Source organism: Diabrotica virgifera, chromosome 10, assembly GCF_917563875.1.
Source record: "Diabrotica virgifera virgifera chromosome 10, PGI_DIABVI_V3a".
NCBI classification, from domain to species: domain Eukaryota; kingdom Metazoa; phylum Arthropoda; class Insecta; order Coleoptera; family Chrysomelidae; genus Diabrotica; species Diabrotica virgifera.
This window is the reverse complement of record NC_065452.1, coordinates 111931853-111955145: the sequence shown is the minus strand read 5'-3', so window position 1 is coordinate 111955145 and position 23293 is coordinate 111931853. Positions and strand designations below refer to the sequence as shown.

At 35.4% G+C, this 23293-nt stretch overlaps 1 protein-coding gene across 1 annotated transcript in view; it reads left to right on the top strand.

The window, feature by feature from the left end:
* The first annotated feature begins 6327 nt into the window (after positions 1-6327).
* The window catches only part of LOC114341932 (neuroligin-like protein glit-1), a 95651-nt gene continuing 78685 nt past the window's right edge, over positions 6328-23293 (top strand). The window contains exons 1-2 of the mRNA XM_050663298.1: positions 6328-6652; positions 18331-18609. Coding sequence (XP_050519255.1) covers positions 6344-6652; positions 18331-18609 — 588 coding nt within the window. The 5' untranslated portion in view covers positions 6328-6343. The remainder of the gene's footprint in view (positions 6653-18330; positions 18610-23293) is intronic.

Here is a 23293-nt window from a genome sequence, read left to right as displayed (position 1 = left end):
AGTTTGTTCTATAAATGCATTTCCGAGGAAGGAGGTGTTGAAATCTTTCTAACAAACTGACGATTTATTTATTGCTCTAAAATTATTGCGCATTCTTTGATATAAAATCCAGCATTTTATATCCATCATTGGCGCGCATACGGGTAATGGTCTAAATTTAAAAAAAATAGTACGCCACTGAGATATTTCAAAGATAGTAGTTATTTATGAAAACGTTCGTGAAGTATGCTTTTTGCGAACGCACGCGATGTTTTACCCTTTTTTCATACGACGCGCCGTTTTTGTGCAAAAATAAATATCTTAACGCTTACAAAGTACTCGAAATAGGTTTCTGTACATTCATGTGAAGAAGAACTTATCATGCCTAATCGTCAATAGTCATAGTTTGGTAAAAAAAATTAAAACATTAAATAAATCACTTTACAATGAAAGAATAGGTAATAATGTATTTACTAAGACCGATAAAAATTTAAAAAAATCACTTCAAATGTTCAAAATTTTCGTCGTTTACCCCATGACAGTCATGACAATGTGCGATTGAATATTATGATTTCCTACCATAAAATTAATTATTATTCATTTATTTTTTTATTACGTAGATAGCAAATTACCTAAATCTATATAACATAAAAGAATAAAAATTCATTAATTCCACAATCAATATATCTTACAAAACTTTTTTTATTTCACAAATCGAAGTGTGTATTTGGATTCCGAGCAGTAAAGACGTACCATATCGCTCTCGAGATCCAAGTTCCAAGTTTTTGTGCCGGTCTCGGCTATCGGCCGGGACTAGTTTATGGTAATTAGTGAAATAATAATTAAAAAACGATTTGAGTGATTAATTCTAAGTTACTATTTATGTGATTAATTTTTAACTCAGTGGCGTACTATATTAAGGAAATGTACCACCAAAATCAAGTGCCAAATGGGGGGTTGTATAATGTGCCCCAAATATATACACAGCCTCAACAACCTCCAGTAATATCGCCCCCATTTTATGGATTCCGGAGCAGCCAACAGACAACAAACCAATATATCCCGCCTACTCCATTCCCAAACAATAATCACCAATATAACCAAAACCTCCCTGCACCTCAAATGGATCAACCAAATACATCAAATGCTTCCCAATACATCCTCAGTGGAGAGGAACTTGTCATGGAAAACTCAAGCGATGAAGACGACGAAACCATAGAAAATGTCCATGATTGGCAAACAGTCAAAAAAATTACAAAAAAAAGAAAAGCAAACCCCAAAGATGATAACACAACAACAATGCAAGTGAGTACAAACAACAGATTTGAACCATTAGAAAACCTAACTGATAATAATAACACACCAGTAACACCTAAACCTCCACCTATATTTATCTATGGGGTAAATGATATCAAAAAGATGACTGAAAACCTATCGACAGTCATTAAAGCAGAAGACTACCAGTCGAAAGCTCTCCCAAATGACACAATAAAAATAAACACAAAAACTATTGAGTCATACAGAAAACTTATACAGCATTTAAATAGTAGCAAAATAGTTCACCACACATACCAAGCAAAACAAGATAGAGCTTATAGGGTAGTTATAAGAAATTTACACCACTCGATGCCAGTTGAAGAAATAAAAAGTGAACTAGCTAAATCAGGGCATACTGTCCGTAATATCATTAACGTATTACACAGAGTCAATAAATCACCACTGTCAATGTTCTATGTGGACCTAGAACCGAAAGAAAACAACAAACACATCTATACACTGGATTCTATCGGCAATATGAAAGTCAGCTTTGAACCTCCTCACAGAAAGAAAAATATAACACAGTGTCAGCGCTGTCAACGTTATGGACACACAAAAGCGTATTGTACAAGACCTTACGCATGCGTGAAATGTGGAGGAAGTCATCCAACGCCAGAATGTACAAAACCTAGAAATACACCAGCAAAATGTGCCCTGTGTAACGGAGAACACACTGCAAACTATAAAGGCTGCGTAATTTACAAGGACTTGCAAAATGTAAGAAATAATAGACAACGCGGAAATCAGTCAACCCATAATAATCAGAACCCACATCAAAATGTTAACCCAGCACCAACTTCACAGTATCAGAGTCAACAATCACAGTACCAACAACAGAATGGAACCCAATCCTATGCCCAAGCAGTAAGAGCAGGAAATCAAGTAGCTGACATAGGGTCTCAGATGAACTTATTCTTAAACGAATTTAAAGCAATGTTCACCCAACTAATGAATCAAAACAGCATGATCCTTACCACGCTAACAACATTAATTAATCAAATTCATTAGATCTGTTCGAATAGCCGAATGGAACGCAAATGGTTTAGCAAACCATAAAGCAGAAGTAATCCAATTTCTAGAGGACAACATAATAGACATCCTCTTTGTATCCGAAACGCATTTCACAGAAAGAAGCGTAATTAAAATACCTCAATACTCAGTCTACCACACTAGTCACCCAGATGGAACAGCCCATGGAGGATCTGCAATAATTATAAGGAACAATATACAACATCATCAAATGCCGGAACATAAAACAGATAAGCTACAAGCAACAATACTTAATATAAATGCCAGGCCTTGGAACTTCGAAATTGCTGCAATATATAGCCCTCCTAGACATAGAATCACAACTGAAGAATACGAAGAACTATTCAACAAGCTAGGTAACAAATTCATTGTTGGAGGTGATTGGAATGCAAAGCATACGAATTGGGGTTCACGACTCATTACACCAAAAGGCAGAAGCCTACTAGATGCCATCAACAACACAAACTGCACCTACTTATCGACGGGACAACCAACGTACTGGCCGTCCGATACAAATAGACTACCAGATCTACTCGACTTCTTTATCCTAAAAGGAATTGCAGCAAACTACACAAACATAGAAGCAAGTTGGGATCTCTCGTCTGACCACACACCAATCATAGCAACAATCAGCACCCACATAATCAAACGACCTGAAATACCCAAGTTGACTTCCCCTAAAACTAATTGGTGTGAATTCAAGTACCAGCTTGACACGAATATAAATCTTGGAATCAGACTCAAAGAAAAAGATGACATAGATAAGGCTATAAACCACTTCACCTGTCAAATTCAGCAAGCTGCATATCGAGCTACACCATCAACTCCAAAGCAAGAAAACAAAAATACCACTTCGAATTATATTAGACAACTAATAGTCGAAAAACGAAGAGCAAGAGGTAGATGGCAAAGAAGCCGCAACATTAATGACAAACACGAATATAATCGATTAACCAGACAATTAAAAACAGCGCTAAATGAAGCACGCAATGCCACATTTGAACACTACATTAGTACCTTGTCTAAAGAAGATCACTCAATATGGAAGGCAACAAAACACTTAAAGAGACCTACAGAACACAACTCGCCAATTAAGAAAGATGATGGTACTTGGGGAAGATCAGACGAGGAAAAAGCTTCAGCATTTGCAGAATACTTAGCTGGTATTTTTAAAGAACACCAAGTAGAGAATAATGATGATGGAAACTTAATAAGAGACTTCCTGGATAGTGCTTGCCCTATGACGCTTCCAATAACACCATTCAATACATCAGAAGTTAAACTAGAAATAGAAAAATGCAATAACCACAAAGCACCTGGATTTGACCTAATAACAGGATTAATACTGAAACATCTTCCGAGAAGAGCATTGGTCATGCTAACTACAATATACAATAGTGCAATCAGACTGACATATTTCCCAATCACATGGAAATTTGCGCAAATAATAATGATTCACAAACCGGGTAAACCTCCAAATAAAACATCATCCTATCGGCCAATCAGCTTGTTGCCGATAATTTCTAAGATCTTCGAAAGACTACTACTTGGTAGACTGAAGAATGACATTAACCTAGATGTAGAAATACCCACACACCAGTTTGGTTTTAGAGAGAGACACTCCACAACACAACAGACTCATAGAATTATAACAAAAATCCTTACTCCTATTGAGGAAAAAAAATATTGCACAGCGGCATTCTTAGATGTAGAAAAGGCATTTGATAGAGTATGGCATACTGGACTTTTATACAAACTCAAATGTATTCTTCCAACCCCCTACTACCTAATCATGAAATCCTACATTGAAGATCGTTACTTCCAAGTAAAATATAACACAGCAACTTCCACATATTTTCCCATTAAATCAGGTGTACCACAGGGTAGTGTCCTGGGCCCTCTCCTTTACCTATTATTTATCGCAGATATCCCAACCACTGAAACAACCCAAATCTCAACATTCGCTGATGACACCACCATAATCGCTGTCAATGAGGACCCTATTATCGCGTCTGCACAACTGCAAAACCACCTTGACCAATTGGGAACATGGCTCAACAAATGGAAGGTGAAAGTAAATGAAACGAAGTCAACCCAAGTTACATTTACAAACCGAAGAGATGTATGCCCAACAATAACACTAAATGATACACAATTACCAGTCAGCACACAAGTCAAATATTTGGGACTAACCCTTGACAAAAGATTAACATGGAAGCCGCACATCCAAGCCAAGAAAACCCAGATCAACATCAAAATACGACAAATGAGCTGGCTTATTGGTCGAAAATCAAAACTCAATATTGAAAATAAACTGCTCCTGTATAAAACTATGATAAAACCAATTTGGACCTATGGTGTTCAACTCTGGGGATGCTCAAAGCCATCAAATATCAAGATAATACAAAGAGTCCAATCAAAAATATTGAGGATGATATTCAACGCACCCTGGTATGTAAGCAATAAAACCCTACACGAGGACTCAGCTACACCCTTGGTAGAGGAAGAAATTCCAAGGATCACAAAGAGCTACCTTGATGGACTGAGAAGTCATCCAAATGATGAAGCAAGACTGCTGAACACTCCTCCCGAATTCGCAAGACGACTGAAGAAACTATGGCCAACAGATTTAATAAATTAAATATATACATATTGTGATCAAATGTAAAAAATTATAATAGGAGGGTTGCCACAGGGCAGCTTCTCCCTCATGTATTTAACATTCAAACTATTTGCTTATAGCTTCGATGAAGCAGATTGTAAATGAAAATATGTAATAAAAAAAAAAAAATTTCACAAATCACGCGAGCCATTGTTAATGCAAATTTACAGAAAGACTAAATATTATTTAACCAATGAGGCGTATAACATTAACGCCAGTATAGTATCGCTGACTATTCTTAAGTTTGTTGACATACTTTATACGTGACAAATGACCTTTTCAAAAAAAATTAACAAACTTTTTAGATTGTAAAATAATTTGTCTGCAGTCTGCATTATCTTTGTATGAGTGATACAAGCCATAACAATTCTGGTTGCATTATTTTTAATAGTGGGTTTTGGTTTTAATCTATTAATCTTTATTTTGAGTTATGAATTCTGACTATAGATAGAAATGATATAGATAGAAATAGTTTCTTTTAAATTAAATAATATTAGATTTATTCAATCATATTAGGAAAAATGTTAAAGTTAATATATAAAATATTTTATTTTTATATCGGCGTCCCTCAAAATTTGGCGCCCCTCACAATTTGGCGCCCCAAGCGACCGCCCGGCCCGCCCGCCCCTTTATCCGGCGCTGCCCTTCTACATAATCGGCGATTGCAGGCAATCAAGCGCGAACACCGATTGTGTAAAGTTCATACTCGGCTATATTTGCCCATGATTGTCTATGATCGCCCATGACTATAGACTTGTACACGATCCGTGAATTGTCGGTTTTTGAAGACGCTTCAAAGTGAATCGCCGAGTAATAACTAAAAGAATTGGACGATTGTGTGGATATTTGCACGATGATTGTGCCGATCAGACAATCACATGATAGGCCATTATCGCCGATAGTGAAGAACAGGCATTAGACTATGAAAGTATAATATTATTTGTCTACAGGATATTTTCATGTAAATCAGAGACCTGTTTACTGTTTATATTTGAAAAAGAATAAGGAAATAATGTACTATATTCACTGGCGGATCCAGAGGGGTGTCACGGGGGTCATGACCCCCCCCCCATAATTGTAAACACACTTATCCTAGGGTTGGTTAAGTGTTCTTGCATCAGAGAAAAGTAATTAAATCACCCTCAAGACCCATGACCCCCCCCCAAAAAAATTTCTAGATCCGCCACTGACTATATTCAATCAATGCGTGGGCCCAAGGCGCCCATATCTGTAACCGTTATTTTATTGTCTAATTTGTCACTGTCACAGTCTTTTGTTAAATACTCTATATTTTCTTTAGTTGTCACTTGTCATTCGTTGTCAAAATATAAACACAAAAACAAAGTATGATGAACAATGGCGCCGCCCTATAGAAAACAGTGTAAAATAATTCTGTTATTATTTATATTTTATTTAAGTGATACTGGAGGTCAATACGATGAATACACAAGGTACTCTAATGGATATCAACAGAACCTTCCTAATTCGTATGACGAATTTGGCCCACGACCACCGTATATTCCCAATAATCCAGAGTATGATCAGAGTTCCACATATTTATATAAAGGGAGAAGATATGGACAGAATTATAACTCAAACTATTACGGCCAAAGGCCAGGAGATCCTAGAATAAGAGGACAGGATAATAGGTTTTCATATGATAGGGTAAGTTTTTCAGATTTTAGAATGAATCATGACATACATTATTTATTTATACAGAATATCTAATTTATATCCTAGCCAACTCATAATAGCGGTAAAACATCAATGAATTAATTACAAAGTGGTTTTAATAGCTTTTAATTAATCAATCCTTGCTCATAGTACTTACTTCTTTTTGTAATGAGTCATATTAATTATCATTAAAAATGTGTAGTTTGATTTTTGAATATTTTCTTATTTTCTGCATGTTGAATTAAAATCTACACTTTGGTACTTTATAGAAAGATATATATACAGTGTAACCTTACTTACTTACTTATCTGTAGTGTTACACAGCATATTATGTTTGCTGTTTACCAAATCCCAATCGCCATTTCTTCTTGTCATATATCGCTGGTCCGGAAGAAGAATGACGTAGCTGCAAATTTTGTCAATTCTTGTTTATTGCGTAATTAACTTCTAAAATACTGTCTACAGATGATACAAAAGTGACAGAACTGTAACTATGTGCTCAGCCACTACAGGGTAGTTGTGTCGTTATTGAAATACACACCATTTTAGACCTTGTTTGAAATGAATAGTGAAGCAACTGTAAATAGGGTTGAAAATGGGGAGACTAAATTAAGATAATGAAATTCGGACCAACAGGGATGAAAATAAAAGCCATTGCTGTAAGAATAAATGGTGTACTAAATATTTAACCTTCTGTAACTAACATAGGTTTTCTGAACATTAACCCCTTTGTGCTGGACCGTCATACGGCAAGTGGCACCTATCTACGGATACAACTAATGAAAGGTGGGTTTCCCCACCTCTAGATTTGAATATGAACATTCGGATCGAACAAAAATATCTTATATATGGTGCAGACGTCTACACCGCCGTATATGACGAATGCAAACTCATGATGCACCTGAGTGAATGTCACAGTGTGGCAGTCAAGCATGATGCACGTGGGTGCATCACCGTATTGAAGGGGTTAAAGCTAACATCTGTGTCAGAGACCAACATAAACAAAATATTTCCATTGACACACTTTCAAGGGTAGGATTGTGTTTACTCCTTGAAGGAGTGAGATTAAACAAGAATGATACCTATTTTTAATTTATTAAGCCTCTTAAACATTAGCAAAATACCAAAGAAAATAGAAACAATTATTCATCTTCATCTTTTGCTCCTGTCAATTGAGATAATAAATTTTCAGCACTTGTTTGCACGTTTTTCGTTAATATAAATATTTTTTCATCGAGTAGGTATGTCACATCTATTATCGGTCTCTGAGACAAAATTTGTCGATAATTGCATAATCACTAACACCAAAGACTCAAACTTCAACACTAAAAATAAGCACCTGAATTAGGCAGCTACTGATGGTGGCGAAGATACATAACGAACAATTTGAATATACAGTGAAACCTGCTTAATTCGAACTTCCATAACTCGAAATTTTCTTTAATTCGAATTTTTATTCTGGTCCCTAGCAATTCCTATATAAGTAATGGTAAAAAGTCGTGAATAATTCGAATTATATTTTGGATAATTTGAACTTTTCTGCTATCTTTTATGAATATCTTAGAATCTTTTGTCATTACTGAGAAGCTAAATTCTAAAAAGCAGCTAAAAATTTCGGATCTCTTTGGAAAAAAATAAAGTCTGTCTTTTTTATAGCTTGCAAATGTTTTAATGTGTATTTTTGGCCGAATTTTGTTAGCCAATTTTTTTAGGTTGACAAAACTCGGGCAAAAATAGGAACAAAAACATCTCCAAGCGATAAAAATGATCAACTACTGTTTTTTTGCTGATCAACCACTGATATTTATCATTTGCAGATGTTTTTGTAGGTAATCCTTGTTTTTGTAGATTTATTTTTTAATTCGAATTTTTGAATAATTCGACTTTTTTTAACGGTCTCCTGAGATTCGAATTATCCCAGTTTCACTGTAATTGTAAAAACAATAATTGGTCCATCTCACAGACCGAATGTTAATCACAGAAGGTTAAAAAGAGATCAAGAATGACACAACCCTAGATAGGGTTGAAAATGAATGGGTTAAATTAAGATTATTAAATTCGAATCAATAGAGATGAAACTAAAAGCCATTATTGTAAGAATAAACGCCATACCGATGATCCTGGACTATTGTTCTTTATTTAATTACTATTTTAAATATTTAAAAAATTTTAGATGAACAGTGACGCAACTGTAGATAGGGTTGACAATGGGGGGATTAAAAATTAAGATAATGAAATTCGAACCAATATGGATAAAAATAAAAGCCATCGTTGTAAGAATAAATGCCATACCGATGCTCCTGAACGATTGCTCTTCATTTAATCCCTATTTTAAATATTTAAAAATCGTTTTTTTGCTCTCCTGAGAAATTTGACTTTTAAGTCTTTCTTCTTCCGGTCCAGAGATATGTCTTCTTCAGTGAGATCTCTTTTTTTCATTGCTGTTTTTATTTGTCAGTTCCACTGTAATCAAGGACATCCTCTTTTACTCCTTCTGTTTGGTTTTCATTTTCAAGCTCTTAGTGGTATTCTTGTCTTATCCATTCTTCTCATATGTCCATATCAGAGTAATTTTCGTCTTTCTATTTATCTCCTTCACATTCATTCGTTTATTCGTTTATTTCTCACTTTGTCCATTAGTGTTAATCAGCAGCTTCTTCTCCAAATCATTTCCATTGCATGTATAGCGGTACCCTATAATTACTATTTTTGCTAATTTTATTTTCTTAATTTTTAATTACTTTTCTCAAAACGAAATAATATGGGTCATATAAATTCACATGTAAAATACAAACCAAATGCTAAGAAGGACACAGTTTTACAAAACGGAATGTATCCTTAACCATATGTTTTTGGTGTGTTCAGTTTAACAAACTGAATTCCCCATAAATTAATTACCTTATCAGACCTTATGTCAATAACTCACAATTGGACATGCATTCGAAAACGTAAAACTGCAGAAATGTTTCAACCTTTAAACGCCAGATCTAAATAATTTATTGCACATCTGGTCAGATGGTAAAACACAAACAGATTAGCATCTGTGGTTTCCTTTCAGCCAGTCAGTCAGTCACAACACCCCAGAGACATCGGCCGCTCGCTGGGTCGAAAACAATAACAAACCCTCTTACGCGATGTATAAGCAAAACACTTTTTGTTACCCAAATAAATAAATATATTACTGTTCGTTGTTATACTTATTTTTTATTAATTCCGTCAACCCCACCCACCGGAATACATGTATTCTGTTTTTCATTTTTTTATTTGGTGCCCAAGTCACTGAGCCGTACAGTGAGCAATCTACAGGTCTCCTGCAATGTTTCCAATAGATATATAGATAGATAGATAGATAGAATTTATTCGTCTAGAAATTTATACAATGTATACACATTACATAAATTTATCTGACTAGTCAAAGAAGTATTATATGGATAGAGTTATTCGAAAAGGAACCAAGCGACAAATTCGAGAATATTAAGAAATTACCACCAACCGATATCTACTGGAGTATACAGGGTGGTGAATCGGAAAACGGGCCATAGGAAACTCAATGTAAAATTCTAAAATGTTGAATTCCTGCTTCCCTAATTATGTTACATCAAAAGTCATGAGAAGTTATTTGTAGAGGATTGAAATCTGTATTAAAAACAGAAGTTACAATTTTTCTACGATTTAAACAGAGTCCAAAATTTTGAAAAATATAATGTATTTACCGCAGTAGGTATGTGTGGGCATGTTAGGTCACACGTTACTATTTAACTGACAGTGAGCACACTATTGACTAAAGAAAATATCTTTATTATTAATACTTTCTCATTAACTGAGGGTATCTTATCAACTTTATTGCGTTTTAAACAATAAATGATAAAATAATTAAAAAAACTGACAGTTCAAATTGTTAATATAATAACTTCGTTGTCACCAAATGCAACCTTATACACATTATTGCACTGTGTGTTGTCTCACTTTGGCGTATTACTCTGAAAATTGTATTATATTTTTACAAAATTTTACATAATTATTGTTCGTAGAACAAAATTAACAGTTGTTTTCAATACAGATTTTAATTCTCTACAAATAGTTTCTTATGACTTTTGATGTAAAATAATTAGGGAAGCAGGAATTCAACAGTTTAGAATTTTACATTGAGTTTCCTATGGCCCGTTTTTCAATTCACCACCCGGTATTGAATATTCTAAAAATATCTAAGCCCCAGAACGACTCCAACGACATCTATTAACAAGAACACCAAGCGCCAACAACAACGATTTATAATTTAAACTAAACTTCTAACTTAATTTTCATTCGTGACAAATTCGAGAATATTTAAGAAATTACCACCAACCGATTTCTACTGGAGTATATTGAATATTCTAAAAATATCTAAGTCCCAGAACGACTATAACGACATCTATTAACAAGAACACCAAGCGCCAACACCAGCGATTTATTTTTTAAACTAAACTTCTAACGTAATTTTCTCCTACTAAATAGGCGCTTGGTTCCTTTTCGAATAACTCTATCCATATGTTATACAAAGGTAAACACATTAAAAATTTAGTACATTAAAATTTACATTAACCCTTAACTGGTCCGGTACTGTAGCAGTAGCGTAACTGGTCCGGCGTCGTCTGCGAAACTACTCTTTTCAAGAAAGCAAAACAACACTCGAAAATAATTTTTTTATTAAGAATAAATGTTACAAACATACCTTGATATGTTTATATAAAAGTGAACGTATTAGATTTGGGCATTACTTTTGTTAAGAAAAAAATATTAAAATAAAACTGAAATCCGCACAAATATTTGTGAAAAAGTACATAGTTTTGTAAAGTAAATAAAAAAAATATAAAAAACAACATGAAAAAAAATGTATTGCTAGGATAGATGTTTTAACTGCACACTAAACAAAAAACTAGGTAAAATAAAAATTGATCAAAAATGTTTGTTTCCAGCATCAGTCAAACTTAACCTATTTTATATGCAATTTTTACATAGGTAGTGGTTTTATACGTCCCAAACAAACAGGCTTTTTGCAACTCAAGCACAGGTATTTTGTCATCCTGCGCTTTCTACAAGGACATAAACTGCAAATCTTGCGCTTTTTCTAAAATAAGAACACCCTCTTGCTCTTCTTGAACTCCAAGTATGAACACAAAAAAGTGACACAAACGGTCCGGCGTCGTCTGAGGAACTACTCTCAACCTAACTGTTGCGATAACTTTTTAGGAACTGAGAGAAACTTGTCTCAAATACACCCACTTGTCAAGCTCCAATAGTTTAAGGATTAGATAGAACGACTTGCCTGTGGGCGGTGCCAATTTCCAATAAAAAATAATCAAAATTATTGAATCGTCTGTCAGACGACGCCGGACCAGTTAAGGGTTAAGAAAAATACATTACAAGAAACACATTAAAAATTTAATGACCACCATGTTTTGCATTTTATCATAATTAATTTTCAAACCCTAGCCCTACAAATTCTTCTACCTTCTTCATCATGTAGACAATGTCATCTTTGTCTTCTGCTAAAATAATTATTTGATCATCAGCAAACAAAAGGCTATGAATATAGTTATTGTCAATTTTTACTCCCATCTGTCCACATTTCTTGTTTGAGTTTTTAGTGTTTCATTTAGGATAAAGTTTAAATAAGGTTGGTGACAGGCAGCATCCTTGTCGAAATCAACAAATAGTTGCATAATACGCAACTATTATGCAAATGATATAGTTCTTATGGGAAGAGACAAAGAAAGATTAAAATAAGCAGTAACAATCCTAGCAAATGAAGCACAGAGAAGAGGTCTAGAAATTAACAAAGGAAAAACAAAATATCTACTCTGCTCTAGAAGAGAAGATAACAGGACGAGAGAAATCAAGATAGAAAGCTACACTTGACAAAGAATGACAAAAATAAGAAAAGTGAAGAAGTAACGTAGCGAATGGTAATGGTAATGGTATATCGGGGCAGGGCCCACTTGTGAGCCCTTCAGACACTTAGACCTCCTACTGCGGGACCATTGTATCACCCCTATCTTGCTGATCAGATCAGGTCCATAAGAACCTGGTCTTCGGCGTTATGGCCTCACATAAAGCCACAAGTCTCTTGAAAGACAACTCCCTCACCTGGCTCGGCTGCATAGATGCCGATTCCAGGATCTGCCACCTCCGATAGGCTAATACCGGGCACTCCCAGAGGACATGTGAGGAGGTTTCCTCCTCCTCGTTACATAGATGACACCATAAGCCATCCGCCAGTCCAAGCAGATGAAGGTGCCGTCGGAGTCTACAGTAGCCGGTGAGCATACCGATCACCAGGGAGCATCTTCTACGATCCAGAAGAAGCAGTTGGGCTGTAAGACTTTTGGATGGCCCCACTATGTGGAGCCTGGCCTGTCTCATACCTCCACAACTGCCCCAGGAGTCGTGGAACCTCCGTAGAAGAAGCTCCCTGAGACTACCCCGAACAGTACTGAAGGGCACTCCAATCACAGGTTCGGGTCCTACAGGCAGAGAGGATGAGCCCCGTCTTGCCAGGGCGTCAGCCCGTTCGTTACCTTCCACACCTGTGTGTCCCGGTACCCATACCAACCTAACCCTGTTGGTTATAGCAACATCATCCAGAGCTTTCTTGCATTCAAGAACCAGCTTAGAGCTGATCTTGGGTGCTTCCAGAGCCCTTAGCGCTGCCTGACTGTCAGAGCAGATAGAGATGGTCCTGCCTGAGCAAGCCCTATCTGTAATCTCTTGAGTACATGCCAGGATCGCAAAGATCTCGGCCTGAAAGACTGATGCATGAGAGCCTAGAGCCTGGCTAGACTCAAATCCGACTCCACCTCCATACACTCCAGCACCTGCCCGCTCGTCTGTTCTGGACCCATCTGTGAACAAGGTGAGCCCACTCCGACAGATTAGTGTAGGTTCTCGTTCTACCCATTCATCCCGGTCAGGAAATTGGACCAAGAAGGAGGATGAGAACTCAGATTGAGGGGACATGCTGTCCGGTACCATAGAAAGCACAGGACAACATTCGATAGCCTAACGGAGCGAATACTAGCAGGCAACAAAACATACTGGAGATATCATAGGCTAATGAAGGACAAGAACTTATCCAGAAATACAAAACTGAAAATATATGGAGTTGTAATCAGATCAGTAATTACATTCGCAGCTGAGACAATGTGCCTCACAGAAAAATATGAAGAAAAATTAAGAATATTCGAAAGGAAAATCCTCATAAAGATTACGGGCCAGATAAGAATGGAAAACAGAGAATGAACTAGAAACTAAGAAACATAATGAAGGGAGAAGATGTAGTTAGATTTACTAAAGCACAGGGATTGAGATGGCTGGGACACATAGAGAGAAGGAAAAAGACCTACTGATTAAGAAGATCACCAGATGGAAGCCAGAAGCTGAAAGACCAAGGGGATGACCCAGAGATAGGTGGTAGGACCAGGTCATGAGAGATATCAAAATCCTGAAAGTGAGAAACTGGAGGGAACTATGCACATTGACCAAATTTGATAATTTATTAATTGAAAAAGTATTTGAATTCTCCATAATTTATCAGAAATCTTCTGACCTCTATATTATTTGTATTTATAGAACTCCCGATGCGGATGTGCAGATTTTCTTACAACAACTACTTAGCTTGCTAGAATCTATTCCTTCAAAAAGTAAATTAATTCTATGTGGCGATCTAAATATTGACTACTCCAGTGTGTGTGCTGCTCAAGAATCTCTTCATTCTATCTTTGATTCCTTTGGTATAGGTATGCATGTAAATTCTCCAACCAGAATAACTAAAACTAGCTCTAGTATCATTGACTATGTCGTATCGTCTTTGGCTCCAAATTCTACTGACTGTACTGTTTTCAACTCAGGTTTCTCTGATCATGAAGTAGTATTGACTACATTTTGGTTAAAATAAAAAAATAATAGTGAAAACACGCAACGAAAATTGTTCCGTGTCTTTGGAGAACAAAATTTTCTAACATTTAAACACCTATGTCAAACAACTGACTGGGACTTCCGCTCTGTTGATGTCGACATCGAGTTTTCTAGATTCATAAAGCTATTGTCTGGTCTAGCATACGAATCCTTTCCTCTTAGGCCCATCAAAACTAAACATCATAAACCCTGGTCAACTAGAGGTCTACGTATATCTGCAAAGAACATGCGCTCATTATCGTACCTAAAAAAATTCTCGGACAACATATCCTTCCATGATTACGTTAGGCTTTACAGGAAAATTTACCATAAAGCCATAAAGGCCGCCAAGGAAATTTATTATAATGCGAGGCTGGCTAAATCAGGTAATGTTGCTAAGGAAACGTGGTCTATCGTAAATGAACTGAGAGATAAGACTTCTTCTCCCACCACAATCCCGACTTCTCCTGAGACCCTGAACAATTACTTTGTAAATGTGGCAAAAAATTTAACAAATACTATACCTCCTTCTCAGGATCCGATTTCATATCTTTCGCATAAGAATGTAAATAGTTTCTTTTTTACACCCATAGTATTAGGTGAACTACGCTCTACAATAAATGACATTAAAAATAAATCGTCATCTGGGACTGATGGCCTCACTCTTAAAATGTTTTCTGCTCTACCTGATTGCACTTTAAACCATCTTACTACCTTAATAAACAGGTCATTCGAAACTGGAGTTTTTCCAAGTTGCCTTAAGACAGCGATAATTATTCCTATACACAAAGGAGGCGATAAAGATCTTGCTTCGAATTATCGCCCTATTGCACTCCTGCCCACGTTGTCGAAGATAATTGAAAGTCTGGTAAAAAAAAGAATCTTATCTTTTCTGTTGAAATACAAATTGCTTACTCCACATCAATTTGGATTCTCAAGTGACAAATGCACGAATGATGCTATGTTCTTCCTTTTCGATCATGTTTACTCCAGTCTAAACAACCATCACTCTACAGCAACAATTTTCTGTGATTTCTCTAAAGCATTCGATTGTGTAAACCATAACATCTTGACTGACAAATTACAGGACTATGGATTTAGGGGAAAGGCTCTTAAATGGCTTAAATCATATCTTAATAAAAGAAGTCAGTTTGTAAGGGTTGACACGAAGACGTCTTCTTGCATGCCATTAGAATGTGGGGTACCTCAGGGTTCAGTTCTAGGCCCTATATTGTTTCTGATATACATAAATGATATCTCTAGTCTGAACATTAAAGGTAAAATATGTCTCTTTGCAGATGATACTAGTATTACTTGGAGTAACACGGATATTATGGATCTTCGCAATACCATAGCTACAGACCTAGTCACCATTAAATCGTGGTGCGATTCGAATCTCCTGTTATTTAACGTTTCTAAAACCAAAGTCCTACCTTACAACTTTATGATGCAACCTTTAGTACTTAATAACAACAGTCTAGAGGTAGTTGAATCTGTGAAGTTCTTAGGGCTTATTGTGGATAAGTCTCTAAAATGGAACTTGCACATTGATGCCTTACACAAAAAATTAACAAAATAAGAAAATCTACGGTTTCGTTTTGATTAAAATCTGTCTTCCTCCATCCCCCGATAGCACTATTTCTAGGTCTACCTGTTGTCAAGGAGGCTCTAAGGAAGACAGATTTTTACCATTCCGACCGTAGATTGTCGATATAAATTAGAATAATTTATATCGCAGTATGGATAGAACGCCCTCTAACGGGGAATAAGCGAAATGAATTTCGACTCAATTCAAGCTTTCTGCTTAACCCAGGTATAACATACCAAAAGGCACCGCCAGGAAAATATTCCACTTTGCGGTTCAGAGAGCCCATATGAAACGAGTCTTTGTACTCTATGCAGAGTATGGCATTAACAAAATAAGAAAATCTACGGTTTCGTTTTGATTAAAATCTGTCTTCCTCCATCCTGGATTTAAATCAAAACGAAACCGTAGATTTTCTTATTTTGTTAATGCCATACTTTGCATAGAGTACAAAGACTCGTTTCATATGGGCTCTCTGAACCGCAAAGTGGAATATTTTCCTGGCGGTGCCTTTTGGTATGTTATACCTGGGTTAAGCAGAAAGCTTGAATCGAGTCGAAATTCATTTCGCTTATTCCCCGTTAGAGGGCGTTCTATCCATACTGCGATATAAATTATTCTAATTTATATCGACAATCTACGGTCGGAATGGTAAAAATCTGTCTTCCTTAGAGCCTCCTTGACAACAGGTAGACCTAGAAATAGTGCTATCGGGGGATGGAGGAAGACAGATTTTAATCAAAACGAAACCGTAGATTTTCTTATTTCGTTAATGCCATACTCTGCATAGAGTACAAAGACTCGTTTCATATGGGCTCTCTGAACCGCAAAGTGGAATATTTTCCTGGCGGTGCCTTTTGGTATGTTATACCTGGCTTAAGCAGAAAGCTTGAATTGAGTCGAAATTCATTTCACAAAAAATTAAGTTCTGCTTGTTTTGCGCTAAGATCAGTTGCTACGGAAATGAATTTGTCAACATCTAGGACCGTTTATTATGCCCTTTTTGAGTCTCATCTTCGGTACGCCCTTCCATTCTGGGGTACGTGTTATGCGACTCAATTTGAGCGTATTTTTAAACTACAAAAGAGAGCTCTTCGTTACTCCCTGAGACTCAATAGCAGAGTTCATTGTCAAGAATTCTTTAAAAAATTTAAAATATTAACTCTTCCTTCTTTGTTTGTTTTTGAATCCGTTTGTTTAATCCGCAAACATGCATCAGAAGGTCCAGAGAGACCCACTCACAACTATCCCCTTAGAAACGTGGAGCATAATCTTTATCTGCCAACCCCACGGTCTGAGCTGGTTAAGTGCTCTATACTATACAATTCGAGAAAAATGCACAATCACCTGCCATCTAACATCAAATCTATTACAGCATTTCCCGCTTTTCGCAAGGCTTTGAAAGCTTATTTGCTAGAGAGAGCTTTTTATACAGTGAATGACTTTTTTTATAAACGATTTGAATTCAGCAAATTGACTTGCAGGATTATTACTTTCGAGTACTTTTGTACATATTTGCAGCGGCATAGAACTTTTGATTTACTTTCCCTTGTCCTTGTTCGCCTTCTTTTTGCTCTGATGTTGTATACATATTGTTTGCAAAATTTTTAATTTTTTAATGTGTACTTAATAACTGTAAAATTATATTAAGTAGTATAACTCATGCCATTTACTTGGTGTTTGTTTCTGTTTTTGTTTTGTTTGTAGTTTTTTATTATTTTTTGTTTTTTATTGTATTTTTTTATTTTGTATAAGCTTTGTCCACAAATTGGTAAAATTTTATGACAATAAAGCATACCTTACTTACTTACTTACATATTGAAATGAGTGGAAGAAAATTGTAACAAAAGCCAAGCCATACAACGAACTTTGACAACAAACAAGAGGAATGCAGAGTGATTCACAGCAATAAGCAAATCAGAGAGCTCTAACTAAGAGCTGTAAACATTCCATCTGGAATGAAAAGCCTTGATGATAATTATAAACGCTTAGTTATTTAAACATGTGTGGAACAATATTTATACTTACCTAAAGTAGAATGAATATTCTTACTAATAAAAGCCAGGTTTTAAGTGTGCTATGGAAATATTTTGTTGTTATGATTTTAATATTTATGTATTGAAATATTAACTATATCATTTTATATTTATAGACTGGAATTGCAGAACCTAATTTACCAGGAATTCTAGGAGGCTGGCGAGAAGATCTACAAGGTAAAAGAAGAGACCAAACTAGGGAAAAACTAAGGGATGTATTTGTTGAAACACTTTATGGAAACATTCAAGGTTTTCAAGTTTACCTTTTTGACAATCCTGATCCAGAATCCTTATATAGACCAGGCTCAGAATTCATTGAAAGACAGCAAGGCGTTGCAAGTGTCTTTTTAGGAATTCCATATGCCCAACCACCTGTTCTCGAAGGTAGATTTAAGGTAAGATTAAAAATATACAAGATGTTCAATATCAACCTGTAAAAACATAATATTACCCACTTGCCGTAGATAAAATATAGTGCGCAAATCACAATACTTCAGTAATTTTCATACAAGTGATAGGCATATACAGAATAATGGCGGTGTATGGTAATGTACGTTCATTGGAGAGTATTAACTTAATTGTCGTAGATAAAATAAAGTATGCAGTTCACAATACCCTCTCGATTTAGTAATTTTCATACAAATGATAGGCATATACAGAATAATAGCTGTGCGCGGTCAATGGAGACCTATGTATAGTAGTGATCGTTCATATAAGATCCATGTTGAGCACTGATCGTTCAGCTGATATCTTTATCGAGTAAGATACGTTTTTTATTGTTTGGCTAGACTGTAAGACTGTTTCATGCTCATTGGTTAAATCACAAAAAAAAACGAATGTTGTATATTGACTTTTAATATTATAGAGGATGTTTGTTGGTTTGGTCATAGTGTAAGAATTCGCTGGTTAATACCCCTAATTACATAGTAATATTGTAGACCATCTGTGTGTATGTGTGTGAGAGACGAGAGCCGTGTAGGTACCTATACTTAGACACTTTCGGCGGTTTGGTCATAATGCGAGGATGACCTGCGGTATGATGTGTTTGATTTTTCATCTATTCGCAATAGGTTTTCAAGCGATATCTTGCATGTACATTGAGCTGCTTAGAAGATTAATATCCCTTTGTCCTCTTATAGCAGCTTCTTCATATACAGTAATACCTATGTGTAGGTACCTACATGCTTTTGTGTTTTGTATAAATGTACCTATTTACGATTGTTTCTTCTAAAATTTAGGAATATATTAATTATTTTATAATACATTTAAGTATGTAGTAATTTTCTTTACAATTTTTACTTACGTATTTGTTTTTTATTTATACCTTATATTACCCGTATCTAGCAAGCGTTTGCGTGGGTTAGCGGAATGTGTATCTAGTAACGGATGCCCTAGTACTTGGTTCGTGTCCCCCGTAAGGAAAATTTTATATTTAATATTAAAGGTTATTGACATACTTTAGACTATTATAAGGACTAACAAATAATTACAAATAAATAAAATAATTAATCGGGCTGTGGCCCAATGACGTCACCCGACAGGACCCGTCAAGTCACCCCACTGACGTCACCCGACAAGTCCCGACAAGTTACCCCAATGACGTCACCCCTACACGTCGGAGTCACGCGGTCTGCTGCATCGACAGTCACGCGCGATGCTGTATCGCGAGGGTTCAAAGGTCAAAGTGCGCTGAAGTGTCTACCTTTCTACTGAGCGTCACAAAAAAATAATAAAAACCGCGACTTTGACCCCTTATAACTAGCCTCGTCGCCCACTCTGGTTTTCGTCCGTAGGGATAAGTCATGTACACAACTGATTCAACATTCCCATATAGTTTGTCCATATTACTAATCACGAGCAAAATCCGCTCCCAGCTCTTGGACTATAAGTGTATCTACTTCGCAATTTTAACGCATTTTAAAAAAATTCTCATAAAAAGAAGTTCCGAGTAGACAGATACGAATATAAAAGAATAATCAGAGTAGACTGTCATCACAATAGAAAATATATACGAGTGCAAAGGGTTAACTTATTTATTTGTTCAACCTGTAACTCTCATTCATAAAAACTGATCTATTTTACAGTGTTATTTGTATTGAAACAGCTGATTAAGTTTTCTAATACTGTTCCCATATTCTATCTATTCTATTTTATTTTATTTGTATAATGTGCATTTATTTACAAAATAACTATTGGCTCCGTGCGTCTCCCCTCTACTTACAGTCACGTGACACGCTGTCAGATTTTGTCAGGACGTTTTAACATTGAGTCTTATGGGATTATTTTGTTAAACTTGAATATTTTATTTTGTAGTGATAATAACCGAATACAATTGTTAGAATTCATTAGTTATTAATTTATAATGTAATTTATAGTGCAACAAAATATTTTCTTTTTCATTAATAAATATTTATTGACATAAACTGCGATAGTGAGGTTATGTATACAAAATCAAACTGATAATCAATATTGGAAAGTGAAGAATTTATATCACATTAAGTGCGTTTTTATTTTCTGTTTATATTAATACGTAATATCACTAGCGTGACACGGCATTTTTTTTTAAATGTCTCATTGGAACATACACAAAGCGTCCTGATAAAATTTCAAAAAACCGCCACCATGAGCAGGTCGGTCGATTTTGCTTTGACACTTTGTTAAAGCTCGGAGCGTATACCAATCGCCCATTTATTGTGGTATTGTACCGGGTGCTCCAATAAGCCGATCTTTCGGCTATATATCAGAAACTATTCATGTTATAACTTTAGGAGAAAAAATTCCTTAGTAAAAGTGGCCAAGAGAAATCGCTGGAAATAACTTTCAAGTTTCTGGGTTAACCGCTAGGGGGCGTAACCTGTGAAGAAAAATTTGAAAACCAGTTTTTTGTGAAATATGCCCAATTATACCAAGTGTTAAATAAGTAAACTAGAAAGAGGCCTAAATTCTGAACAAAGTTGTTCAAGTACTTTTTTTTATTTTTCAAAACGAAATTAGTGTCATTAGAAAGAGTGTGGATGATTTAATTTACATCTACTATAAAACAATTGCATTTAGTTTTAATTGTCATGGGTAGAGGGTACTTTCGAATAGAAAAAATTAAAATTTGTTTTTCTTCAAAATGTTTAATGGAAACATCTATTTATTGTAAATTATAATGGAATAGGATTATTCCTAACAAAATGGCGCAAACCGCATGTTGATAGCTTTTTTCGAACTCGAGATATGAATAAAAACGCATAAACATAAGTAAGTATAGTATTGACTCACCCTTTATTATAACTTAAAATTAAATATGTGAAAAAAAGATCATACAAATATCTCGATCATTAAAACTTAATGTCCAATTAAATGTTCAAATTGTTTTCCATCGTTGTCCACACAAAGATGTAATCTTTCGCGCTTAGACATAACAGCTGCTTCAATCTTAGCTGTTGATATACTATTTATTGCGTTTATAATGCACCGTTTCATGTCGTCTCGCGTGGTTGGTCGAGTTTGGTACAATAAGTCCTTCAATCTTCCCCACAGATAAAAGTCCAGACATGTTAAGTCTGGAGATCTAGCTGGCCATGAGAATATACTTCCCCTTCCAATCCATTTATTTGGATAACTTGCATACAAATAATCTCGAACTCGTCTGGAAAAGTGCGCAGGACACCCGTCATGTTGTAATATCATATCTCTTCTTGTTTGTAAGGAAATATCTTCCAATAAAACAGGCAACTAATTTTCCAGAAGATCCAAATATGTTTCGCCATTTAAAGTTCTATCAAAGAAATATGGACCTACGATCTTTCCATCAACTATACCACACCAAACATTAAGACTCCATCTACCTTGAAGCTGCACCTCCTGTATCCAGTGCGGATTTTCTTCAGCCCAATAATGCATATTATGCAGATTAACACCACCCGCACTATTAAACGTGGCCTCGTCTGTCCACAAAATCTTTGACATGATATGCGGTTGTTCTTCTAGCAGACCTAACATCCAATTGCAGTAATCCAGCCTTGCATCAAAATCTCTCTCATGTAAAGCTTGGTGGAGAACTATGGAGAATTACATGATAAGGATGAAGTCTAAAAAACAGAACAATAAATATTGGTGAAAAAGAAACCACTATATTTACTAAAACTCAAAAAATCTTGAAAAATCCACAATTGTTTCACAAGATAAATCGTGCATAAGTATTTTTAAGAAACGGATAAAAGGATAAAAGCGCCGTGTTGCCGTTTTTATCGGAATATTAAAATAACAGTTGAATCTAAAGTTTAAAGGGAATTCCAATTTTGTGACCTAAACGTTCACTTTATAATATGAAAAACCAACCTGTGATGTTTTAAAATCCTTAGAACAGTAGTTTTGGGTATGTTTAATTCTATAGAGATTTGCCGACTACTTATATGTGGATTCTGTTGAATTAAGGCAAGAACATTGATTGAATTATCTTCGGTCATATCTCTACTACGTCGTTTAAAACAAGGACGATGAAAACTACTAGTTTCTCTTAATCTTCTTGCCTGTCTTTCAAATACTTGTTTGCCATAATGTCTCCTGTCAGGATATCTTACAGAATATATACGTGAGGCAATAGCGGCATTTTGGTGACATTCGAAATAAACTCCAATCATATCATACAATTCTGCATTTGATATACTCATCACGAATTATTAGTACTGATAATTAATTACTAATATTACCAATATTAATATCTATTGAAAAAAGTGCAATCTTCAATTCGAATTATAATATAACACTTCTTAACAATGTTTTGACTGCTGTCAACAAATAAACAATATGAACTCCCCGTCAAATGCATTGTCGTAGCCTACTTAGTTTCGAAAAAACTATTTTTAATCGTATGAAATAACAATGATCAAAATATGTATCAATATTAAGATTCTTCTGCTATAAAAAAATTTGAAAGAACCTACTGATTTATTTTTTAATTTAATTTATAATACAGGGTGAGTCATTACTATACTTACTTATGTTTATGCGTTTTTATTCATATTTCGAGTTCGACCAAAGCTATAAACTATAAGCAATTTAATCCAGTTCCCTTATAATTTACAATAA